Raw genomic sequence first — 20,110 nt, forward strand, 5'->3', positions numbered from 1 at the left:
CTTTACTGCCCTCCTGTGGACACGGGTGGTAGTACACCTGCTGCCCACCAATTGTTGCAACAGATGCTGGACCAGGACTTTACTGCCCTCCTGTGGACATCGATGGTAGTACACATGCCACCCACCAATTGTTCCAACGAACACTGGCCCAGGACTCTCTACTGCTCTCCTGTGGACATGGGTGGTAGTACACCTGCTGCCCACCAATTGCAGCAACAAATGCTGGACCTGGACTCCTTACTGCCCTCCTGTGGACATGGATGGTAGGACATGTGCCACCCACCAATTGTTCCAATGAACACTGGCCCAGGACTCTCTACTGCTCTCCTGTGGACACGGGTGGTAGTACACCTGCTGCCCACCAATTGTTGCAACAGATGCTGGACCAGGACTTTACTGCCCTCCTGTGGACATCGGTGGTAGTACACATGCCACCCACCAATTGTTCCAACGAACACTGGCCCGGGACTCTCTACTGCTCTCCTGTGGACATGGGTGGTAGTACACCTGCTGCCCACCAATTGTGGCAACAAATGCTGGACCTGGACTCCTTATTGCCCTCCTGTGGACATGAGTGGTAGTACATGTGCTGCCTACGTGGGTGGCTGGGGAAGAGGGACACCTGGGGGCCAGGGGACCAGCCTCTGTGGTGCTGCAGCAGGGCCGGGCAGGTTTACTTCACACCCACCACACTCCATAGCTTCTCCAGTACACACTGCCCCCCCCATTTTTGCTCCCAGCAGGTAGTCTTGCCCCCACTTCCCAGAATAAGAACTGGAAGTACTCCATCAGTGTCAGCTAGGGCATCTCAAGGAGATCCAGGCATGGGCAGTCTTGGTTCCAGCCCTGTCTCCCCGGTTCCTTGGCACACCAGGCCAGGAGCAAGCTGGTCTCCTCCCAGGTGGCTGGGAGGGGTGAGGTGCTTCAGGCTGCTAGCCAGATAGACAGCAGCCCCGAAGTAGGGGGTCACATCACAGGAAGAGCCAAAGAAGAAACTATTTAAGTAACAAATTGGTTTTCTAAGGACACAGGGACCCCCCCCCCACTCAGAGAAAAGCAAGACCCCTGGGGAGCAATAGAGAGCTCATGACGGGTAGGGGTGAGGTCCCCAGGCCAGGTGGGCCAATCACATTCACTCAGGACCTCCAGGCACACCCTGGGGAGGCAGAGGCTTGGGCAACTCCACAATCCATTTAAAATGCTCCTACCAATTTGACCAGGGTTTCTGCTGCAGCAGTTTACCCTCAGACATGTGGACAAAGATGTGTGAGCAAGCATGTTCAGTGCTGAGTTATTTATAAAGTTTAAAACCTAGAAACAACCTGAAGTGTCTAATGAGAGAACTGTTGAACAAAAAACATACATTTGTAGGATGAAATGTGATACATAAGCCAACATGTATTTTTTCTAAGAATATTTAATGGAAAATGTTATGTTGAATGCGGCCAGTAATGTAAAATAAAACACTACATACACAGTGAAAAATTCATTGACAACTACACTTGTTTGTGCACTTTTCTCTCTGTGTTGTATTTCATTAAAATTAATGTAAATGGATTAGAGTGGATTAAAAACTGGTATATAGTGAGAGTCCTATGTCCTCTAGGGTTGTGTGTGCATAGGTGTCTTCATATGTGTGTTCACGTATGTGAACATGTTGCACAAATGTGTGCATGTTTGCGTGTGTGTGAACGAGTGTACGTGTGTTTGCTCACATGTGCACGTGGGGATGTGTATGTGCACGTGTGTTTCTGTGTGTCTTTGTGTGTATGAGTATGACCGGTGTGTTTAGAAAAATTTCCAGAAGGAAATACACCACAATTTCAGAAGAGATTATCTCGATGGTGGGACTGCAGCTGTCTTATTTTCCTCTTATGCCTTTTTGTACTTCTAGGTTTTCTCCAATAAAAATGCATTTCTTTTCAACTAGAAAAAAACGAAAGGTGAATGAACATGCTGAGTGCCCCTTGCTCCCGCCCATTCCACCGCATGTGGTCTGTTCCCCGTGAGAGGCGCCCCAATGCCTGCTCTCCCTGGGGGCACCTGCCTTTTGAGGCCCGGGTGTGTGCAGGTGGCATACCAGGTTGGTCTTTTCCTTCTGGAGCTTCAGGATGAGCTGGTGGAAGTACTTGGTCATCTTGTTGGAGGTCATGTGCTCCTGCAGCTTCTCCATGATGGAGGCATCCATCTTCCTCCTCAGCTCCAGCTCATGCTGGATGGTCTGGTGGAGAGTCTGCAATTGGCCTATGGTTGCCGTGTATTCCTGGAAAGGAAGAGCCAAAGGGTGGGTGCTGTGAAGGAGGTCGGGGAGGCTTGCCCTGCAGGTGGGAGACATGACCGTACCATGTGGGCCTTGCCCAGTGTGTCCTCCGTGTCCAGCAGGGTAAGCCTGTAGGTGTTGAACTCATTCTGCAGGGCCTCCTCCTTGGCCAGGCACTGCGAAGTCAGTTTCTGCATCAGGCTGGTTTCCGTCTCTGCCCGGTTCAGGATACTGGCCAGCTTCTCGTTCTTTTCTTCCTCCTTTATGATGGATTTCTTATAGGCTTCAAGCTCACCATCCATGGACTTGACTTGATGCTGGCAATCGCTGCCAAAATTGAAAGAGCAAAGCTAGGACATTGGAACACCAAAGTGTATGGTGGTATCCTGCTCAGAGGAAGCTCACAGAATGGAGAGAAAGAAATTAGGAAACCAACTCTTTTAATACTAGTCGAATCTTTTTTAAAAATTTTTTTATGACTTTCGCATATTATTTATTTATTTATTTATTATTTTTTGGCTGCACCATGCGGCACATGGGACCTTAGTTCCCTGACCAGAGATCCAACCCATACCTCCTGCAGTGGAAGCATGGAGTCTTAACCACTGGACTGCCAGGGAAGTCCCAATAGTACTCAAATCTTGACTAATATTTTCTAATGTATTAGAACTATTACCCGGGACTTCCCTGGCAGTCCAGTGGTTGGGGCTCCATCCCTCCACTGCAGGGGCCATGGGTTCGATCCCTAGTTGGGGAACTAGGATCCTGCATGCTGTGCAGCCAAAAATAAAATAAATAAATAAAAATAAAAGTTAAAAGAACTATTACCCATCTCAAGTCCAAGTCTAAAACTCTTCTAATATTGTGATTATGGAAGGGGGAAAGGGCAGGAAACTGTTGCCTTGTGCTTGTGGGTGGGGAGTGGTTGGCGCCAGCCCATCTCCTTTAGTCATGACCATAACCCTTGGAAACGATATGCTTTTATCTCAGTTTTGTACTCGTGAACACGAAGCTGAAAGCATTTGAGGCACACAGTGAATGGTGTGGCTGGGAGGAACACAGGTGGCTGTCTCTTCAAATCCCCTCAGCATACGGTCATGGAAATACCCAGAAGTAATGTCAAGTTAAAAAGTGCAGATCCTGGGGACTTCCCTGGTGGCGCAGTGGTTAAGAATCCGCCTGCCAATGAAGGAGACAAGGGTTTGAGCCCCGGTCAGGGAAGATCCCACATGCCGTGGAGCAACTAAGCCCGTGTGCCACAACTACTGAGCCTGTGCTCTAGAGCCCATGAGCCACAACTACTGAGCCCATGTGCCACAACTACTGAAGCCCGCACGCCCAGAGCCCATGCTCTGCAACAAGAGAGGCCACCGCAATGAGAAGCCCATGCACCGCAACAAAGAGTAGCCCCCACTCGCCACAACTAGAGAAAGCCTGCGCTCAGCAACGAAGACCCAATATAGCCGAAAATAAAAATAAATAAAATAAATAAATTTATTTTAAAAAATGCAGATCCTGGATAATGGAATTTGAATTTTTGTGTGTGAGACATTTTTTCCCTTTCATTCTGTGCTGTCCTGTTGTACTTAAAGCATGTTTTTCTCTACTTATGGTATCTTATCCTTTGAATAAGTTCTTATTCAAAAATTCAAAAAGTACTTTCTTCTTGAACTAGAATAATACCTTCCATATTTTTCTCACATCTATTCCTGGGCCTTGGACTCTCTTCCCCAAGCAACCTGTTACTGTCTCTTAAATGTCTTGCCAGATATATTTTATGCATATATAAACATTATGTTTGTGGGTGTTTGCGTATTTCTCTCCACTTAAAAAATTACAAGTGGAAGCTTAGTATATCCTATTCTGCACCTTACTTTTTCTTCTGTTGTATCTTAGAGATATTCAATATCAGTGTACATAGAAATTGCCTTAATTCTTTTCAATGACCAGATAGTATTTTAAATATCTCATTGGTATACAATTAGGCTCTATCCAGTTTTCTGCTTTTTCCCAGTTTCACCAGTATAACAATAAACACCTGTACACATTTATAAAAAGATACTGAAGAGATATGCTGTGTTCACGCAGCAGAAGATTCAATATTATGAAGGTGTCAGTTCTCCTCAAACTGCTCTATAGTCTCAATGCATTTCCAATCTCAATGCCAGTAGGCATTTTTTTCCCCAGAAATTGACAAGCTAATTCTAAAATTCATATGGAAATCCAAAGGACCTAGAATAGCCAAAATAATTTTGTAAAAGAAGAACAAAGACTCCCAATATCTGATTTAAAGACTTTCTATAAAGCTGTACTTATGAAGACAATGTGGTATTAGTGAAAGACAGACAAATAGATCAATGGAACAGGATGGAGAGTGTACACACACACACACACACACACGTACACACAATTGACTGATTTCTGACAAAGGTGCCACAGTATTTCAGTGGAGAAAGGATGGTCTTTTCACCAAGGGTGCTAAGACAACTGGAGATGGACATGCAAAAAAAGACTGAACCTCAGACCATAATAAAATTAACTTGAAATAGATCATATACCTAAATGGAAGAGCTAAAATTATCAAACTTTAGCAGAAAACATAGAGAAAATCTTTATGACTCTAGGTCAGGCAAAGATTTCTTAGAGAGGACACAAAAAGCATGAATTATGAAAGAAAAAAATTAATAAATTGGAATTCATCAAAATTTAAAACTTTGGCTCTTCAAAAAAACACTGTTAAGAGAATGAAATTACAAGTCAGCCTGGGAGAAAAATATTTTCAAAATACATATCTGGTAAAGGACTTGTATCCAGAACATATGTGAACTCATAACTCAATAATCAGATAAACCGCTCAGTTTAAAAATGAGCAAAAGAATAAAATACCTAGGAATAAACCTACCTAAGAAGGCAAAAGACATGTGCTCTGAAAACTAAAAGACACTGATGAAAGAAATTGAAGATGACACAAACAGGTGGAAAGATATACTATGTTATTGGATTGGAAGAATCAATATTGTTAAAATGAGCATACTACCCAAAGCAATCTACACATTCAATGCGATCCCTATCAAATCACTATTTTTCACAGAACTGGAACCAAAAGTTTTAAAATTTGTATGAAAACACAAAATATCCTGAATAGCCAAAACAATCTTAAGAAAGAAGAACAGAGTTGGAGGAATCACACTCCCTGACTTCAGACTACACTACAAAGCTACAGTAATCAAAACAGTATGGTACTGGCAGAATAAAACAGACACATAGATCAATGGAACAGAATAGAGAGCCCAGAAATAAACCCACATACTTATGGTCAATTAATCTATGACAAAGGAGGCAAGAATATACAATGGAGAATAGACATTCTCTTCAATAAGTAGTGCTGGGAAAACTGGACAGCTACTTGTAAAAGAATGAATTAGAACATTCTCTAACACCATATACAAAAATAAACTCAAAATGGATTAAAGACTTAAATGTGGGCTTCCCTGGTGGCGCAGTGGTTGCGCGTCCGCCTGCCGATGCAGGGGAACCAGGTTCGCGCCCCGGTCTGGTACCACAAAAAAAAAAAAAAAAAAAAAAAAGACTTAAATGTAAGACTGGATACTATAAAACTCCTAGAGGAAAACATAGGCAGAACACTCTTTGACATAAATTACGGCAATATTTTTTTGGATCTATCTCCTAGAGTAATGGAAACAAAAGCAAAAATAAACAAATGGGACCTAGTTAAACTTAAAAGATTTTTCACAGCAAAGGAAACCATAAACAAAACAAAAAGACAACCTACAGACTAGGAGGAAATATTTGCAAATGATGTGACTGACAGGGGATTAATTTCCAATATTATACAAACAGCTCAAACAGCTCAACATAAAAAAAACAAACAACCCAATCAAAAAATGGGCAGAAGATCTAAATAGACATTTCTCCAAAGAAGACATACAGATAGCCAACAGGCACATGAAAAGATGCTCAACATCACTAATAATCAGAGAAATGCAAATCAAAACTACAATGAGCTATCACCTCACACCAGTCAGAACGGTCATCATCAAAAAGTCCACAAATAATAAATGATGGAGAGGGTGTGGAGAAAAATTTACATTCCACTGTTGGTAGGAATGTAAATTGGTGCAGCCACTATGGAGAACAGTATGGATGTTCCTTAAAAAACTAAAAATAGAGTTACCATATAATCCAGCAATCCCACTCCTGGGCCTATATCCAGAAAAGACAAAAACTCTAATTTGGAAAGATTCCTGCACCCCAGTGTTTATAGCAGCACTATTTACAATAGACAAGACATGGAAACAACCTAAATGTCCATCGACAGATGAATGGATAAAGAAGATGTGGCATGTGTGTATGTATATATATATATATATATATACACACATACACACACACACACATATATGCAATTACTCAGCCATAAAAAGAATGAAATAATGCCATTTGCAACAACATGGATGGACCTAGAGATTATCATACTAAGTGAAGTAAGTCAGTCGGAGAAAGACAAATATATGATATCACTTATATGTGGAATCTATAAAAATGATACATATGAACTTATTTACAAAACAGAAATAGACTCACAGACATAGAAGACAAACTTACGGTTACCAAAGGGAAAGGGGGTAGAGAGATACATTGGGAATTTGGGATTAACAGATATATAGGTAAACAATAGCACAGGGAACTATATTCAATACCTTGTAATAACCTACAATGGAAAAGTATACATATATATATCTATCTGAATCACTTTGCTGTATACCTGAAACATTGTAAGCAACTATACTTCAATTTTTAAAAATGAGCAAAAGACACCTTTTATCAGAGAAGATATATGGATGGCAAATACATGAAAAGACGCTCAATATCATTGGTCATTAGGAAGATGCAAATTAAAATCTCGACAGGACACCACAACATATCTACTAATGGCCAAAATATAAATGACAGCACTATTAAGTGTTGCTGAGGATGAGAATGGCTGAGAATCTCAAACGCTGCCAAAGTGTTTCCCAAAGTGGCCTGTTCCATTTTGCATTCCCATACCAAGACCTGCACGCAATGTCACAGCAGCTCTGGTCATGCTACCCTCCAAACTGGAAACAACCAAATGTTGATATATCCACATGAGGGACTACTACTCAGCAGCTGATCTTGTAACATCAGGCTGACTCTCAAAGCACTGTGCAAAGTGAAAAAAAAGCTAGACAAGAAAAGCTACGTATCGTGTGATCCTGTTTACATGACATTCTAGAAATGACCAAACTATAGGAACAGAAAGCAGATCAGGGTTTGCTGGGGGCTGGAGGTGGGAAGAGGTACTGACTTCTGGGATGCAGGAAATAGCTGATATCTTGAGTGTATGATGGCTACTTGCATCTGTCCATTTGCTGAACTGAACTGTGCTCTGAAAAAGGATAACTTTTTACATAACACTAATAATTTACATAATGAATTTGTACATAAATTATCCTCAATAAACCACTTTTAAAAGTTACTCATTTTCTTTTTTAGGAAGTAGAAGCCTTATAAATACCTAGAATTTGTCAATAACAATAACCATAAGACATCCAATTTTTATGACACAAATCTGAACACTCAGTAAAACATGCATGGGGGAAAAGACATCAGAATGCTAGCTAATCAACTGTTGTTGTCACAAAAGGAGAAAGACTGTGGTATTTTAAATCTTTATCTCTGTTCTTCTAATTTCTTGTAATGTGATCACTTACCCTTGATAAAAATTATTTTTAAAAAAGACACAGTTGGGAATCCGCTGGCGGTCCAGTTGTCCAGGACTCGGCACTTTCACTGCTGTGGCCCGGGTTCAATCCTTGATCAGGGAACTAAGATCCCGCAAGCCCCACAGCATGGCCAAAAATTTAGAAAATAATAAAATAAAAAAGACACTCTTTAAAAATGTCCTTCGTAGAGAACAAACTGGTGGTTGCCAAGGCGGAGGGGGTTGGGGAAGGGATGGAGTAGGAGGTTGGGGTTAGCAGATATAAGTTTTTATATATAGGATGGATAAACAACAAGGTCCTACTGTAGAGCACAGGGAACTATAGTCAGTATCCTATGATAAACCATAATGGAAAATAATATTTAAAAAATGTCTATATATGTATAACGGAATCACTTTGCTGTACAGCAGAAATTAATACATTGTAAATCAACTGTACTTCAATTAAAAAATTGATTTTAAAAAGTCCTTGATTAACAGACACCAGTGGAAAATAAACAGAACGAAAAGAACTGGTGGAATCTAGACTATGTCTGAAGCTTGGCCCAATCCATTGAGGATTAAGAGGGAACCTGTTACAGGATTTCAAGGCGATGAAGCTGACAGATTAACACCCAGCAGAGGTGCTGAGCCCTGCCTGTCCCACACGTATCCTGTCGGGAAGTATGACAGAGGCAGATACCAGGGCACAAGGGGACCTGTTTGTGTCCCTATCCCTGAGAGGGTGTAAATTCTAGGCAGGGTATCCCTCCCCATCCCAAGTTAAGCACAGTATAGTCTTTGTATTTTCTGGCTTCTTCTGAGACGTTTCACATGGAAATGACCCATTTGCTTTGAATGTATGACTTTCAGTGTTTGCTGCAGCCTCAACATGATTCTTTGCCTGTGGTTGGGACACACTCCTGATGCGACTTTGTCACTAACTACGAAGATTCCGTAGAAGCTGCTGTCTTTCAAGTCTCGGTGTGGCGGGGACCCACAATAATAGAATATGATTGCTTACACACACACACACACACACACACACACACACACATACACAAAACAGACACACACAGGAAGTGCTGGACAACGGGGGGGGGGGTGTGTGTCCCTGTGGGGGGCACAGGCCATGAGACTCCCAGCCTCAACCTTACTCAAGGTCGACGTTGGGCAGGAGGGAAAAGCTGCCCACAGGCCAAGGCCTCTCCTGCACCAAACACAGGGCAGCATTGAGGGGGCGGACACAGCGGGAGTGGGCAGGCCAGCAGCCCCAGGGGGCAGGGTAGAGAGGAGCCCGATCCCACAGTCCTGAGCCCGCCCGGTTCCTCCACCTGCGTGTTTAAAGGGAAAGCAGATGTTTAGCTGGACTTTGCCGGGAGAATTCCATGATTCTCCCTTTGGCTTTCTCTCATCGACTCAGGGAAATGAAGGAAACGTGTATTTTTAATCCAGCATTACCCATGTAAAATGGCTTGTTTTAAAAACAATCAGTCCCTCCGTTTTTGTTTTTCTGAGGTCGAGTCGAGCTATGATGTGCTCCCTCCAGAACCAGCTTCCACATCTGGGCCCCAAGCACCCTGGAGGTTTGGGGAATTCAGGCAGTGCTGTGTCTGGAAGCCTCTGTCTCCAGCACCCCGCCCAGGCTACACGTCCAGCCCTCGCTAGAAGTGAGAGGGGAACGCGAGGGGGGCCTCTTCCTTCCCTTTTCAGGGAGATTAAAGCAGGATTTCGGTTGGAACTCAGCCCTCGGAAGAACAATAGAGAAGGGATGAAGTTTCTGCACACAGGTGGTGAAACTGCAAATCAAAGGGACACCTTTATCTCCCCAAGATAAATACCCCTTTTTCTTTCTCTCTCTCTCTCACTGTTTCTCCTTAATCCTCACAGGAAATCTGAGCGTGAAAGCTTTGCTGCTCCTGGTGCCATGGAAAGTTTGAAAGGATTTAAGAAACACTGAAATCTGGGGGAACAATAAGGGTGGCTTCAGGACGGAAGCTGGGGCCGAAGGGCCGCGGGGCTGCAGGTGCACCCCTTTGTCCCAGGAGAGCCGAGGATGGGCGCTCCGTGCTCATCTGTGAGGAGCTGGGCGTGGAGTCCACTCCGCACCGGCCTCTGCATTCCCACACTTGTCACGAGCTCTCCCGGCTCGCCCAGACCCCCGCCGTGGTCCTGAGCCACCTGGCCTACCCCCATGGCAACCAGAAGGGCCGCCTGTACCTGACTGCCTCTTGGATGGTCTTGTGGGCCTCGTCGCGATGCTTCATGCCCACCAGGCTGGTGGCCCACTGCTGCAGGATGCGCTTTTTCTCCATGTTGATGGCATCTATTTCCGTGCAGGCCTGCAGTGGAGAGCTGAGGTTACTTGGATGTTGGTCTTATGTCATTAAGCTCAGAGCCCCAAAAGGATGTCGGAGAGCCCCGAGCTTCCTGAATCATCTTCCTTTTCTGTTACCCATGCTTTTCTTTATCTGAATCAGCAGAAGGGCACATGTGAAATTAAACATGGCTCTAAAGACCTAACACCTGCCTGCGCCTTGAGCCCCAGCTGTGACATGGGAACAGTAATAGTACCCACATCCTGCGGCCGTCGGATCAGAGGGGATGGTGCCTGTATGCCCAGCATGTTCTTAGCTCGACCACCATTGCTGTGTCATGTGGTGCTCAGAATGTCCTGATGGGTCATTTCAGTGGAATCATTGCACTGTTGGCAAGTTGGCCTCCTGCTGATTCCCGAAGGGGCACTGAATGGGAGCTCAGGTGAGACCCCTATTAGGCCACGAGCATCTTTGTGGAGGTGCTGAGTTCCAGCAGCGTCTGCTCTTGGTGGATGTGCATGGTAGATGCTGGAGGAAGTCAGAGTGGCCTTGAACACTCACAGGGACGATAAAAGGGTGGAGCTGGATGTGAAAGGAGGCGTCACCCCTGGGGATCCTACCCTCAGGTGTCAGGGCTTTAAAAAATCATCTATTCATTATTATTATTATAGAGCATAAAGTGGTGTGAATTAATTATACCATGACTGGTGAGACATTTCCGGATCTGGGTAAGTTATTAACTGAGGAGGTTGCTCTGTGCCGTGGAGTAGGTTGTGCACTGCCCAACAGTGCCCGGCCGAGGCAGTAGGTACCAAAACCACTGGGCTCCTCCCCAGGCTGGGCTCTGTGGGGCTGGTCAGCCAGAGGCAGGTGCCCCCCGACTCCCCAGGTCTGCTGGACGAGGGCTTGCTGACCAAGGTACAGGCTGAGATGCAAAAATCGAGGCTGAATTCAGTCTTTAAATGTTTTAAACACACTCCTCATTAAAAAAAAGTGTTTATTCTACTCAAATTAGAATATGGAAATAAGCAAAAAGAAAATAAAAATAATCCCACAACTTAGAGTTTACCATTTCTAACACCCCGGTGTTATCTTCCTCTGTGTGTGTGTGTGTGTGTGTGTGTGTGTGTGTAAACAATCATATCCTATTATTGTTCTGTAACTTAATATTAAAAAGTAGCGGGACTTCCCTGGTGGTCCAGCGGCTATGACTCTGCGCTCCCAATGCAGGGGGCCAGGGTTCGATCCCTGGTCAGGGAACTAAATCCCACGTGCATGCCGCAACTAAGAACCCGCAAGCCACAACTAAGAGTTCGCATGCCACAAATAAGATCCCATGTGCTGCAACTAAGACCCGGCGCAGCCAAATAAATAAATATTAAAAAAAAAAAAAAGTAGCATATTGTGAATGGGTTTCCATGCCAGCAAATATTTATTTTATTGGTGGGATAGCCCTCCACTGAATGGATATATCAAAATTTGTTTAACCAATGTCCTCTTCTTGGGACTTCCTTGGTTATCACACACAGCACTGTGTCCCCAGTGACTCTCTATTCATTTTGTTCGTGAAGTATGTAATGTAAACAGAAATTTTATTTGCATGCTTATTTTCCCTGGAATGAAGTCCAAACAGTGATATTTTGGGAGAGCTTGCTGGGGAGTGGGGTGGGTGTCCCTGACATGCAGTAGAGTATTGCCCTTGAATAAGGATCTTGATGAAGACAGACTGCACCCCCGCCGTCAGTGTGGGAGCCCCGATTCCCCTGCCTTGTTCATCTTTGCCAACTTGGTGGGAGAACCCCTGTCCCGCCCTCGTCCGTCGTTAATGTCTGTGTCGCACCTGCCATGGGCCCCCCTGTTCTGGGTGCAGGAATGCAGGATGAACAAACGTGGGACAGCCCTGCCCCGATGGCACACAGCCAGCCGGGAGAGGCGGGAGGCAAAAAAGACGTAATGAAAGAAAACTACAGCATCGTGTGTGTGTACACAATCATCACAGAGCAGAATCGCACACGGCAGATTCTGAATTGATTTTCAAAATCTCTTTACACCACCAAACTTACTGGTGTTATGCTTAGAAAGGCCTCTCCAATCCAGGGCTTTATAAATATTTCTCATTTTCTTTCTTCTGGTACAGTTTCCCTTGTTTCAATACTTGATCCCATGTGGAATTTGTTTTAGTGTGTGGTATGAGGAAAAGATTTGATTTTTTTCCCCAAATGATTAACCAAATGTCCCAACACCACCGGGTGCATAATTCACTTGCTCTCCATTAATTTATAATCCATGAAATTTCTATATAAACGTTTCCTTGATTCTGAGCTCTCTCACAGGCTCCCATAGCTTACCTGTCTGTCCCTGACTCCAGTAATTCATTATTTTAGCCTCTAGGGCTTTATAGTATTTAATGGTAGGTGGACCCACCATCCCGGTTTGTCCTGGACTCCCCTGGTTCTAGCCCAGAAAGTCCCACGTCTCGGGAAATCTGTCATTTCCGGGCAAACTGGGACCGTGGGCCAGCCTTCATGAACCTTCCTCCCTGGACAATTCTCTGCTAGTCCTCTGAATTTATTTTTCAGATAAAATTAGGACTCACTTTGCTAACTAAGAAGTTTTCTCCCCCCTGAGATTCTGATGGGAGCACATTCTAGATTAAGTATACTCATAGGTTGGCTAGCACTGGGTGCTTTCCCATGTGGACCCAGGTGTGTTTGTTCAAGCCCATTTGTCTCTCCTTCAATAAAAGTGTGTTGTTTCCTTTGTGTCATCACTGCGCGTATGAATGCAGATGGTGACTCATAGATTAAAAAAAAAAAGGTCACAGCCACTTTGGTTTCCAGTGCTGGCTACCGAACTTGGAGCTGCACTGAGCCCGGGCCCTCCCTTACTCCACACGGGAAGGGAGATGTGGGCACTGCCCTGGAGCACTGGCTGCCCAGGCTGAGAATGGGTAGGGAGACTTCAGCCCTCTCCGGAAGAGGCCTGCTGTCGGTAAGGAACTTGCTAAGGATGCCTCAGCAAGCAGGACAGAATGTCCCAGCTCCTGAGAGGCCTTTCAGTCTATCACTGGCTACGGTGGGAATAAGAATACTGGCCATCAGTCAGCTGCTATCTACTGTGTCCCCAACGTGGGTCAGCCAGATGCTCTGAGATGCTTATGAGGACAGACAGATGTGCAGGAGGCTGGCCGGCTAACTGGAGGCTCAGTCAGTCTCCTTGCAGGCATGCAGGCACTGCCTGGGCGCTGCCAGATGGCGCCTGTGCCACTGAGCGCTTACCTCGCTCACTGCCTTCCTGAGCGTCCGGGTGTCCTCAGCCTGCGCGCGGTACTGGGCCTCAAACAGGGCAATCTGTTCTTCCAGCTGGTTGGCTCGGGTGGTCAGCTGGTCCACGTGCAGGTCCTGGAAGGGAGGGGACGAGATGCACAGTGATATGGGTCCCCAGCAACCTCAACCCACGTCAGCAACCCCATGCTGGGCATGGCCCCCAGGGCTGCGGTATTCACGCAGGGGCAGGGCTGATCAGATCAGGAAATCAAAGATGTGGCAAATAGTCACACGGGCATCATCTTTGCAGAATACCTGCTGCTTCTTCTCCAACTCGGCCCGCATGCGCTCGGCTTCCGACTTCTTCACGACTCGCTTCATCACCCGGATGTCGTCACGCACGTCCTGGTCTATGTTCTGCAGGTAGAAGAGATGTAGAGCCAGGGTCTCCATCTCGGCTTGCAGAGCTGCCACTGGGGAGAGAGGGGGAGGGTGTCCCAGCATCGCACACCGGACATCGTGAAAGCAGCACCCCTCCCCCCACTGTGGGGTGGGTCTGGGAAACGGCCTTTTTTTGTTTGTTTGTTTGCGGTACGCGGGCCTCTCACTGTTGTGGCCTCTCCCGTTGCGGAGCACAGGCTCCGCACGCGCAGGCTCAGCGGCCATGGCTCACGGGCCTAACCGCTCCGCGGCATGTGGGATCTTCCCGGACCGGGGCACGAACCCGTATCCCCTGCATCGGCAGGCGGACTCTCGACCACTGCGCCACCAGAGAAGCCCTGGGAAACAGCCTTTAAACTACAAAGACCCATACCTTTTGCCGTCAAAGACTTTACAGTCTAGTTGGAGAGACAAAATATACGTAATCTATGCCCGCCAACTGCAATAAGCCCTCCATTCCCACCACATATTAGAGATTCTCCATGTCTAAGGATGTTCTGAAACAGTGTCAAGGTTATGAGGCCTCATGTGAATTTTACAGATTTCTTACCACTTAGAGGTTGGCAATCTCAGGTACAGTCCTAAATCCCCTGGGAGGAAACCAGCCTGAAGGGTGGGCTGAGCACCACTGAAGCAGGGGTTCCTTGGAACGAAACCCACATGAGATTGATTTATAAGCTAGAACACCAGTTTATTTAGGGAGATAGACTTCAACCAGTAATTGCTGGCTCACTTGTATAGAGCATTCCTTATTCAGTGGGTAGATCTAAACAGAAAATCGATTTATAGATCAAAAGGCTGCTGGGTGAATATCATGTCGGAGTTAGGTGTTTTTGAAGGATGAACTTAAACTTGAAAAATAATTTGTTTTTTTTTTTTACATCTAAGATAACTGTAAAAACTCTAACACTAGAGAATTCTTCGGCTCCTGTGTGGGTAAGAGTTACAGGGGAGGGGAATGGAGCAAATGCAGGGAAACGAGGGGGGCGGTTTTGTAGAAAGAGTGGTTGCCGGGTGGACTGGGGTGGGGGTGTATTTGGGGAGAGGGTCTTTAAAGAGGTAATTAAGATAAAATGAGGTCACCAGGGTGGGCCCTAACAACTGGTGTCTTTATGAGAAGAGTAGGTTAGGACACAGACACACAGAGGATGACTTTGTGAGGATACAAGGAGAAGACAGCTGTCTACAAGCCCAGGAGATTGGCCTCAGGAGGAAACACCCTGCCAACACCTTGATCTTGGACATCTGGCCTCCAGAATGACAAGAAGACAAACTTCTGTTCTTCAAGCCGCCCAGTCCGTGGCCCCTTTCTATGGCAGAGGGCGCCAACTAATCCACCCCCACCTGAATCAGAGAACTCGCCCACCCATCCTTCAGGGCACTCACTTCTGCCCCTCTATCCTTTCCTGGCTGAGTGACTGAGAGTCAATATTTCAAATATTCTTTTTAATTTGTATTCTTTCAACATTAGTGAAATCAAGTCTATTTTCACAGTTTGAAGACCAGCTGTCCCTTTCCTTCTCCGACTTGCCCGCTCATACCATTGGCCCTTCTTCTACGGGTTGGATGGTCGTCTTTTACCTATTAGGCTTCAAAGGGCCCTTCATGTAATAAAAACAGGGTGGCTAGAGTCTTATATGCCTCCCATGACCTCTGTCCCTGGTGTTACTCCTGTGATTGTGTTTTGTGGCAAAAAGGGAAATGATCAGGTGGGCCTGACCTGAGGAGTTGAGCACTCTAGAAGCAGAGTTTTCTTGACCTGGTGTCAGAAGAGGAAGCCAGAGAGATTTGCAGGGTCAACGGGATTTGTTTAGTGTGAAATAGGAGTGTAAGTGTTTATTTTCAGGTGGTCAAATGATCAAAAATATTCAGTGATTTAAAAATACAACCTGTACTTTCAATTTGCAGTAAATAGCTAAAGTCCTGAGTAAATTTTCTGGAACTCCCTACTCTGCGCTATTGATCTGTTTGCCCATTTTTTCTCTAGTGCCATTTTGTTTCTATTGCTGTAGATTGATACTGTGTTTTGATACCTGATAGGACAATTTCCCTTCATTATCCTTCCTTTTCACAATTTTCTTGGATATTCTTGTGCATTTAGTGTTCCAAGTGAACTTGGAACTTGAAAATCATTGGAGAGCTTTTTAGGTATTGCATGCATGCATTGATAAGGGAAAAAAAGCAAGGAACAGAGCAGTGGGTATAATATGCAGCTACTTGTGTAAAAAATATAGAAAAAAATACCACAACCCCTGTAACTTTGCTTTTATATGCAAAAACATCTTTAAAAGAATTCCCAAGAATCAATAATACCGTGTGCCTCTGTGGAGGTGGCTGGAGGCTGGGGCGGGGGAGACTCCAGAGTGCCTTAATTTTGTATTATTACTTCTTGAAAATAATAACTATGTTAAATAAATTCAAGTTCACCCAAAACATCCCATCGTGGATTTTAACTGTACTTGCATTGAACTACTTATTAATTTGGAGAGAAATGACATTTGTTTCCTCTCATCTGGTTACATGATTGTTCCATTTATTTAAATCTGCTTTATGTCCTTTAGTAAAATTTTATTGTTTTTCTTCAGATAGGTTCACTTGCTTCTTGTTAGACTTATTCCTCAGTATTTTATGGTTGTTATAGCTATTATGGATGACGTTTTAAAAAATTATAATTCATAATTGGATATGACTGGTAGAAAAGAAAATTATAGCTCTGGTATTCAGTTACTTTATAGATTTCTTACTGTTTTTTTTTTAGCTTTTCATCAGTGATCTTGAATCTGCTAGGTAAACAATCATACCATTGGTGGAGAATGAGTTTCATGACTTCATATCCAGAATCTATACTTCGTTTATTTTTCCTGTTTTCTTTCATGGCTGGAACCTCCAAAACGATGCATCCTCGTCTCATTCCTTAACTATGATTACTCCAGGGCTTTCCTCTGAGTAAAACTGCCTTGTTAGTTGCTGATAAATACTTACAACAAACTTTCCTTCTATCCTAGTTTAGGATGGACAATGAGTTTTATCCAAACACCCATTTGACATCCACCCAGAAAATCTATTTGTTCTCTCTCCTTTAAGAATATAATGCAATGAATCAGTAGATTTCCTAATTTCAAATTATTCCAGAATTAAGCCCTCTTGACTAGGAGGTATTTTTCTTTTCATATATTGCTGAACTTAATCTTTTGTTGCTGAGTAAGAATTTAATATTTGCTAATATTTTATTTAGGATTTTTACACCTCATAAGTAGGAACACTTTATAGTTTTCTGTTTTTGTATGTTGTAAGCTTTTCCAGTAGGGATTATACTGAACATTGTAAAATAAGCCTGGGGTGGGGGGCTTGGTGTCCCTGGTGGCACAGTGGTTGAGAATCTGCCTGCCAATGCAGGGGACACGGGTTCAAGCCCTGGTCCGGGAAGATCCCACATGCCGCGGAGCAACTAAGCCCGTGGGTCACAACTGCTGGGCCTGCACTCTAGAGCCCGCGAGCCACAGCTACTGAGCCTGCATGCCACAACTGTTGAAGCCTACGCACCTAGAGCTGGTGCTCTGCAACAAGAGAAGCCACCGCAATGAGAAGCCCGCGCACTGCAACAAAGAATAGCCCCTGCTCACTGCAACTAAAGAAAGCCCGTGCACAGCAAAGACCCAATGCAGCCAAAAAAAAAAAAAAAAGCCTGGGAAGAGTTTCCCAAATTTTCCACCCCCTTGTGGGTTAAATAACATAGGAAGTGTCTGGTTTTGTCCTGTCTGTAATCCTATGGCATTTCTTCCCTTTACCTTTGGAATTTAAAAATTTCACCAACTATGTCTAGGCATGTTTATTTTTTCTTCCACCCATCTGGCCCTCCATGAGTCTTTACATCTGAAGATTCATCTTTCTTGAACTCATGCAAATGTTTTCCTCTGATGTCACTGGTTAATGCCCCTAATCTCCTGGAATTTCTATCTCATGGATACTGACTTTACCAGACCTACAGTCCATGTCTTTTATCTCCTTCTCAAAACGTCCATCACTTTGGGTTTTTGCTTTGAATTCTGGGCAGAATTCCTCAAACTGACCTTTTAGTACACAGTTCAATTGTTCAATTTCCAGCAGTGCTGATTTGCCTATCTAGTACTTTTGGCGGGGCGCTGGGGGTGATTCTATTTTTTAATTCCGAGTATCCTTTTCCCTAAGAGTTGGTTCTCATTTGACTGATGAGATGTCCTCTGAGATCTCATGTCGAACACCAGCTGGCGTATGCTATGTTTTCGGAACCCGGTCCGTGTCTGTGGAGGCGTCTGCTCTCCCGTGTGCGGATTGCCGCTGATGACTCACATTTGGATGCGAAGGTTTACCGACTGGCGGGCTTCACCCGCCTCCTAAGTGAGGAGGTCAACTGTGGACATTCTCCAGAGGCAAAGCCCCACGTCTCGCCTATGGGACAGTGCAGTGGCGGCACCTGGTAGGCAGGGCTGGGACCGCCACCCGAGTTCTTTAGTCTGAAGAAGGGAGAAACAGCGCTGTTCGGTGGGGCCTCGCTTGGTCGAACAGCTTCTGTTCCCGCTCCCTGGTGACTTCCAGAAAGGACAGAGTGTCCACGAAGTTGTCTGGATCTTTCCAGAAGTCCATCCACACCTTGAGGATCTGATGAGGGGTGCTGGTGGGCACTCACTTCTCCTGTGTGGAGGGGGTGGGGGACCTGTGTCCTCTTTCAGACTGGTCTAAATTCTGTTATATCTGGAGGATGTGGCTCCATTGTTTTAGTGTGAATGTCGTGCTCTTCTCTTTTTGGTAGATTCTGTTAATCTGGTGATACTCAGGGAGGGGTGCTCTTCCCCAGCTCTGTCCAGAAAACTCTCCTGCATTTCTCAGGGTCCAAAATGCTTCTTTCCATCCACAGTTGGGATATACGTGTGATTTTGGTTTCTCCCAAATTCTTTCAGGTTATTTTCCCCATTATAATAGCAATACAGAGCTGATAAAGCAAGTTGGAAACATGAAAAAGCACAACAACTGAAGTAACCTGCTGTGACCACGCCGTTCACTGTGGCCCACGACCTCCGCTCCGTGCAGAGCTATTGCTTTGGTAGGAGCAGTGCCTGGTGACTAGTCGCACCCTCACTGTCTCTACTGCTCCAAAGCCACCTATTCCCTGTAATCTGCCACACATCCTGGGGCTGCAGGGCTCTGGACCACGGGCTCCTGCGCTTTGGATCAGCCTCACCTATACCTCCCCACCGATTTAAACTCTGCCCATTCCCGCTCCTCCCTGCCTTCTGGATACCCTATCTTCAACCCCAGCAGCCCACCAGCCTCTCCAGCATTTTTTAAATTAATTAATTAATTTTTGGCTGCATTGGGTCTTTGTTGCTGCGCGCGCGCGGGTTTCTCATTGTGCTGGCTTCTCTTGCTGCGGGGCACAGGCTCTAGGCGCACGAGCTTCAGTAGGTGTGGCTCGCGGGCTCCAGAGCACAGGCTCAGTAGTTGTGGCGCACCGGCTTAGCTGCTCCGCGGCACGTGGGATCTTCCCGGACCAGGGATCGAACCCGTGTCCCCTGCGTTGGCAGGCGGATTCTTAACCACTGCGCCACCAGGGAAGCCCGCCTCTCCCGCTTTTGACCCCAAATACCCCGCCCTGCTGGCTTTCAGTGTTTGCTACTTTGCCTAATTAGGTGCATTTTAAGACATTTATGTCTTCCTTCCCCCAAAAGTTTGGGAACCCCTCCAGGACAGGAACACAGCTTGCCTTTCATGAAGCCCTGCGATGGCATGTGGGGACACCCCTCGGGGTCATGATGGCACTTGGGAACACCCTACCAGGTTGCAACGGCATTCAGGGATACGATGGCACGTGAGGATGCCCCTTGGGGTCTCTATGGCACGCGGGGCCGCGCCACGGGGACGCCTGCGAGGACACGGGGCCGCTTACGCTTCTCGCGCTCCTCGTTGGCGGTCTTGCAGGTCCTGGCGTAGAGCAAGCGCACGCTCTGCAGCTCCTCCTCCTTCTTCCGCCTCTGGCACGCTGTGATAGAGTGGCGGTCGTGGCTCTTCTCGAGCTGCATCTGCAGGCGGGCCAGGTGCTGCT

The 20,110-nt window shown here is 45.6% G+C and overlaps 1 protein-coding gene across 1 annotated transcript in view; it reads right to left on the minus strand.

The window, feature by feature from the left end:
• CCDC40 (coiled-coil domain 40 molecular ruler complex subunit) overlaps nt 1-20,104 on the minus strand; it is a 32,609-nt gene extending 12,505 nt beyond the window's left edge. The window contains exons 1-6 of the mRNA XM_028499817.1: nt 19,955-20,104; nt 13,906-14,063; nt 13,603-13,725; nt 10,227-10,348; nt 2,344-2,587; nt 2,081-2,263 (exon numbers count right to left, since the gene is read on the minus strand). Coding sequence (XP_028355618.1) covers nt 2,081-2,263; nt 2,344-2,587; nt 10,227-10,348; nt 13,603-13,725; nt 13,906-14,063; nt 19,955-20,087 — 963 coding nt within the window. The 5' untranslated portion in view covers nt 20,088-20,104. The remainder of the gene's footprint in view (nt 1-2,080; nt 2,264-2,343; nt 2,588-10,226; nt 10,349-13,602; nt 13,726-13,905; nt 14,064-19,954) is intronic.
• Between the last annotated feature and the right edge of the window lie 6 nt (nt 20,105-20,110).

This window comes from Physeter macrocephalus, chromosome 14 (genome assembly GCF_002837175.3).
Source record: "Physeter macrocephalus isolate SW-GA chromosome 14, ASM283717v5, whole genome shotgun sequence".
Lineage (NCBI taxonomy): Eukaryota > Metazoa > Chordata > Mammalia > Artiodactyla > Physeteridae > Physeter > Physeter macrocephalus.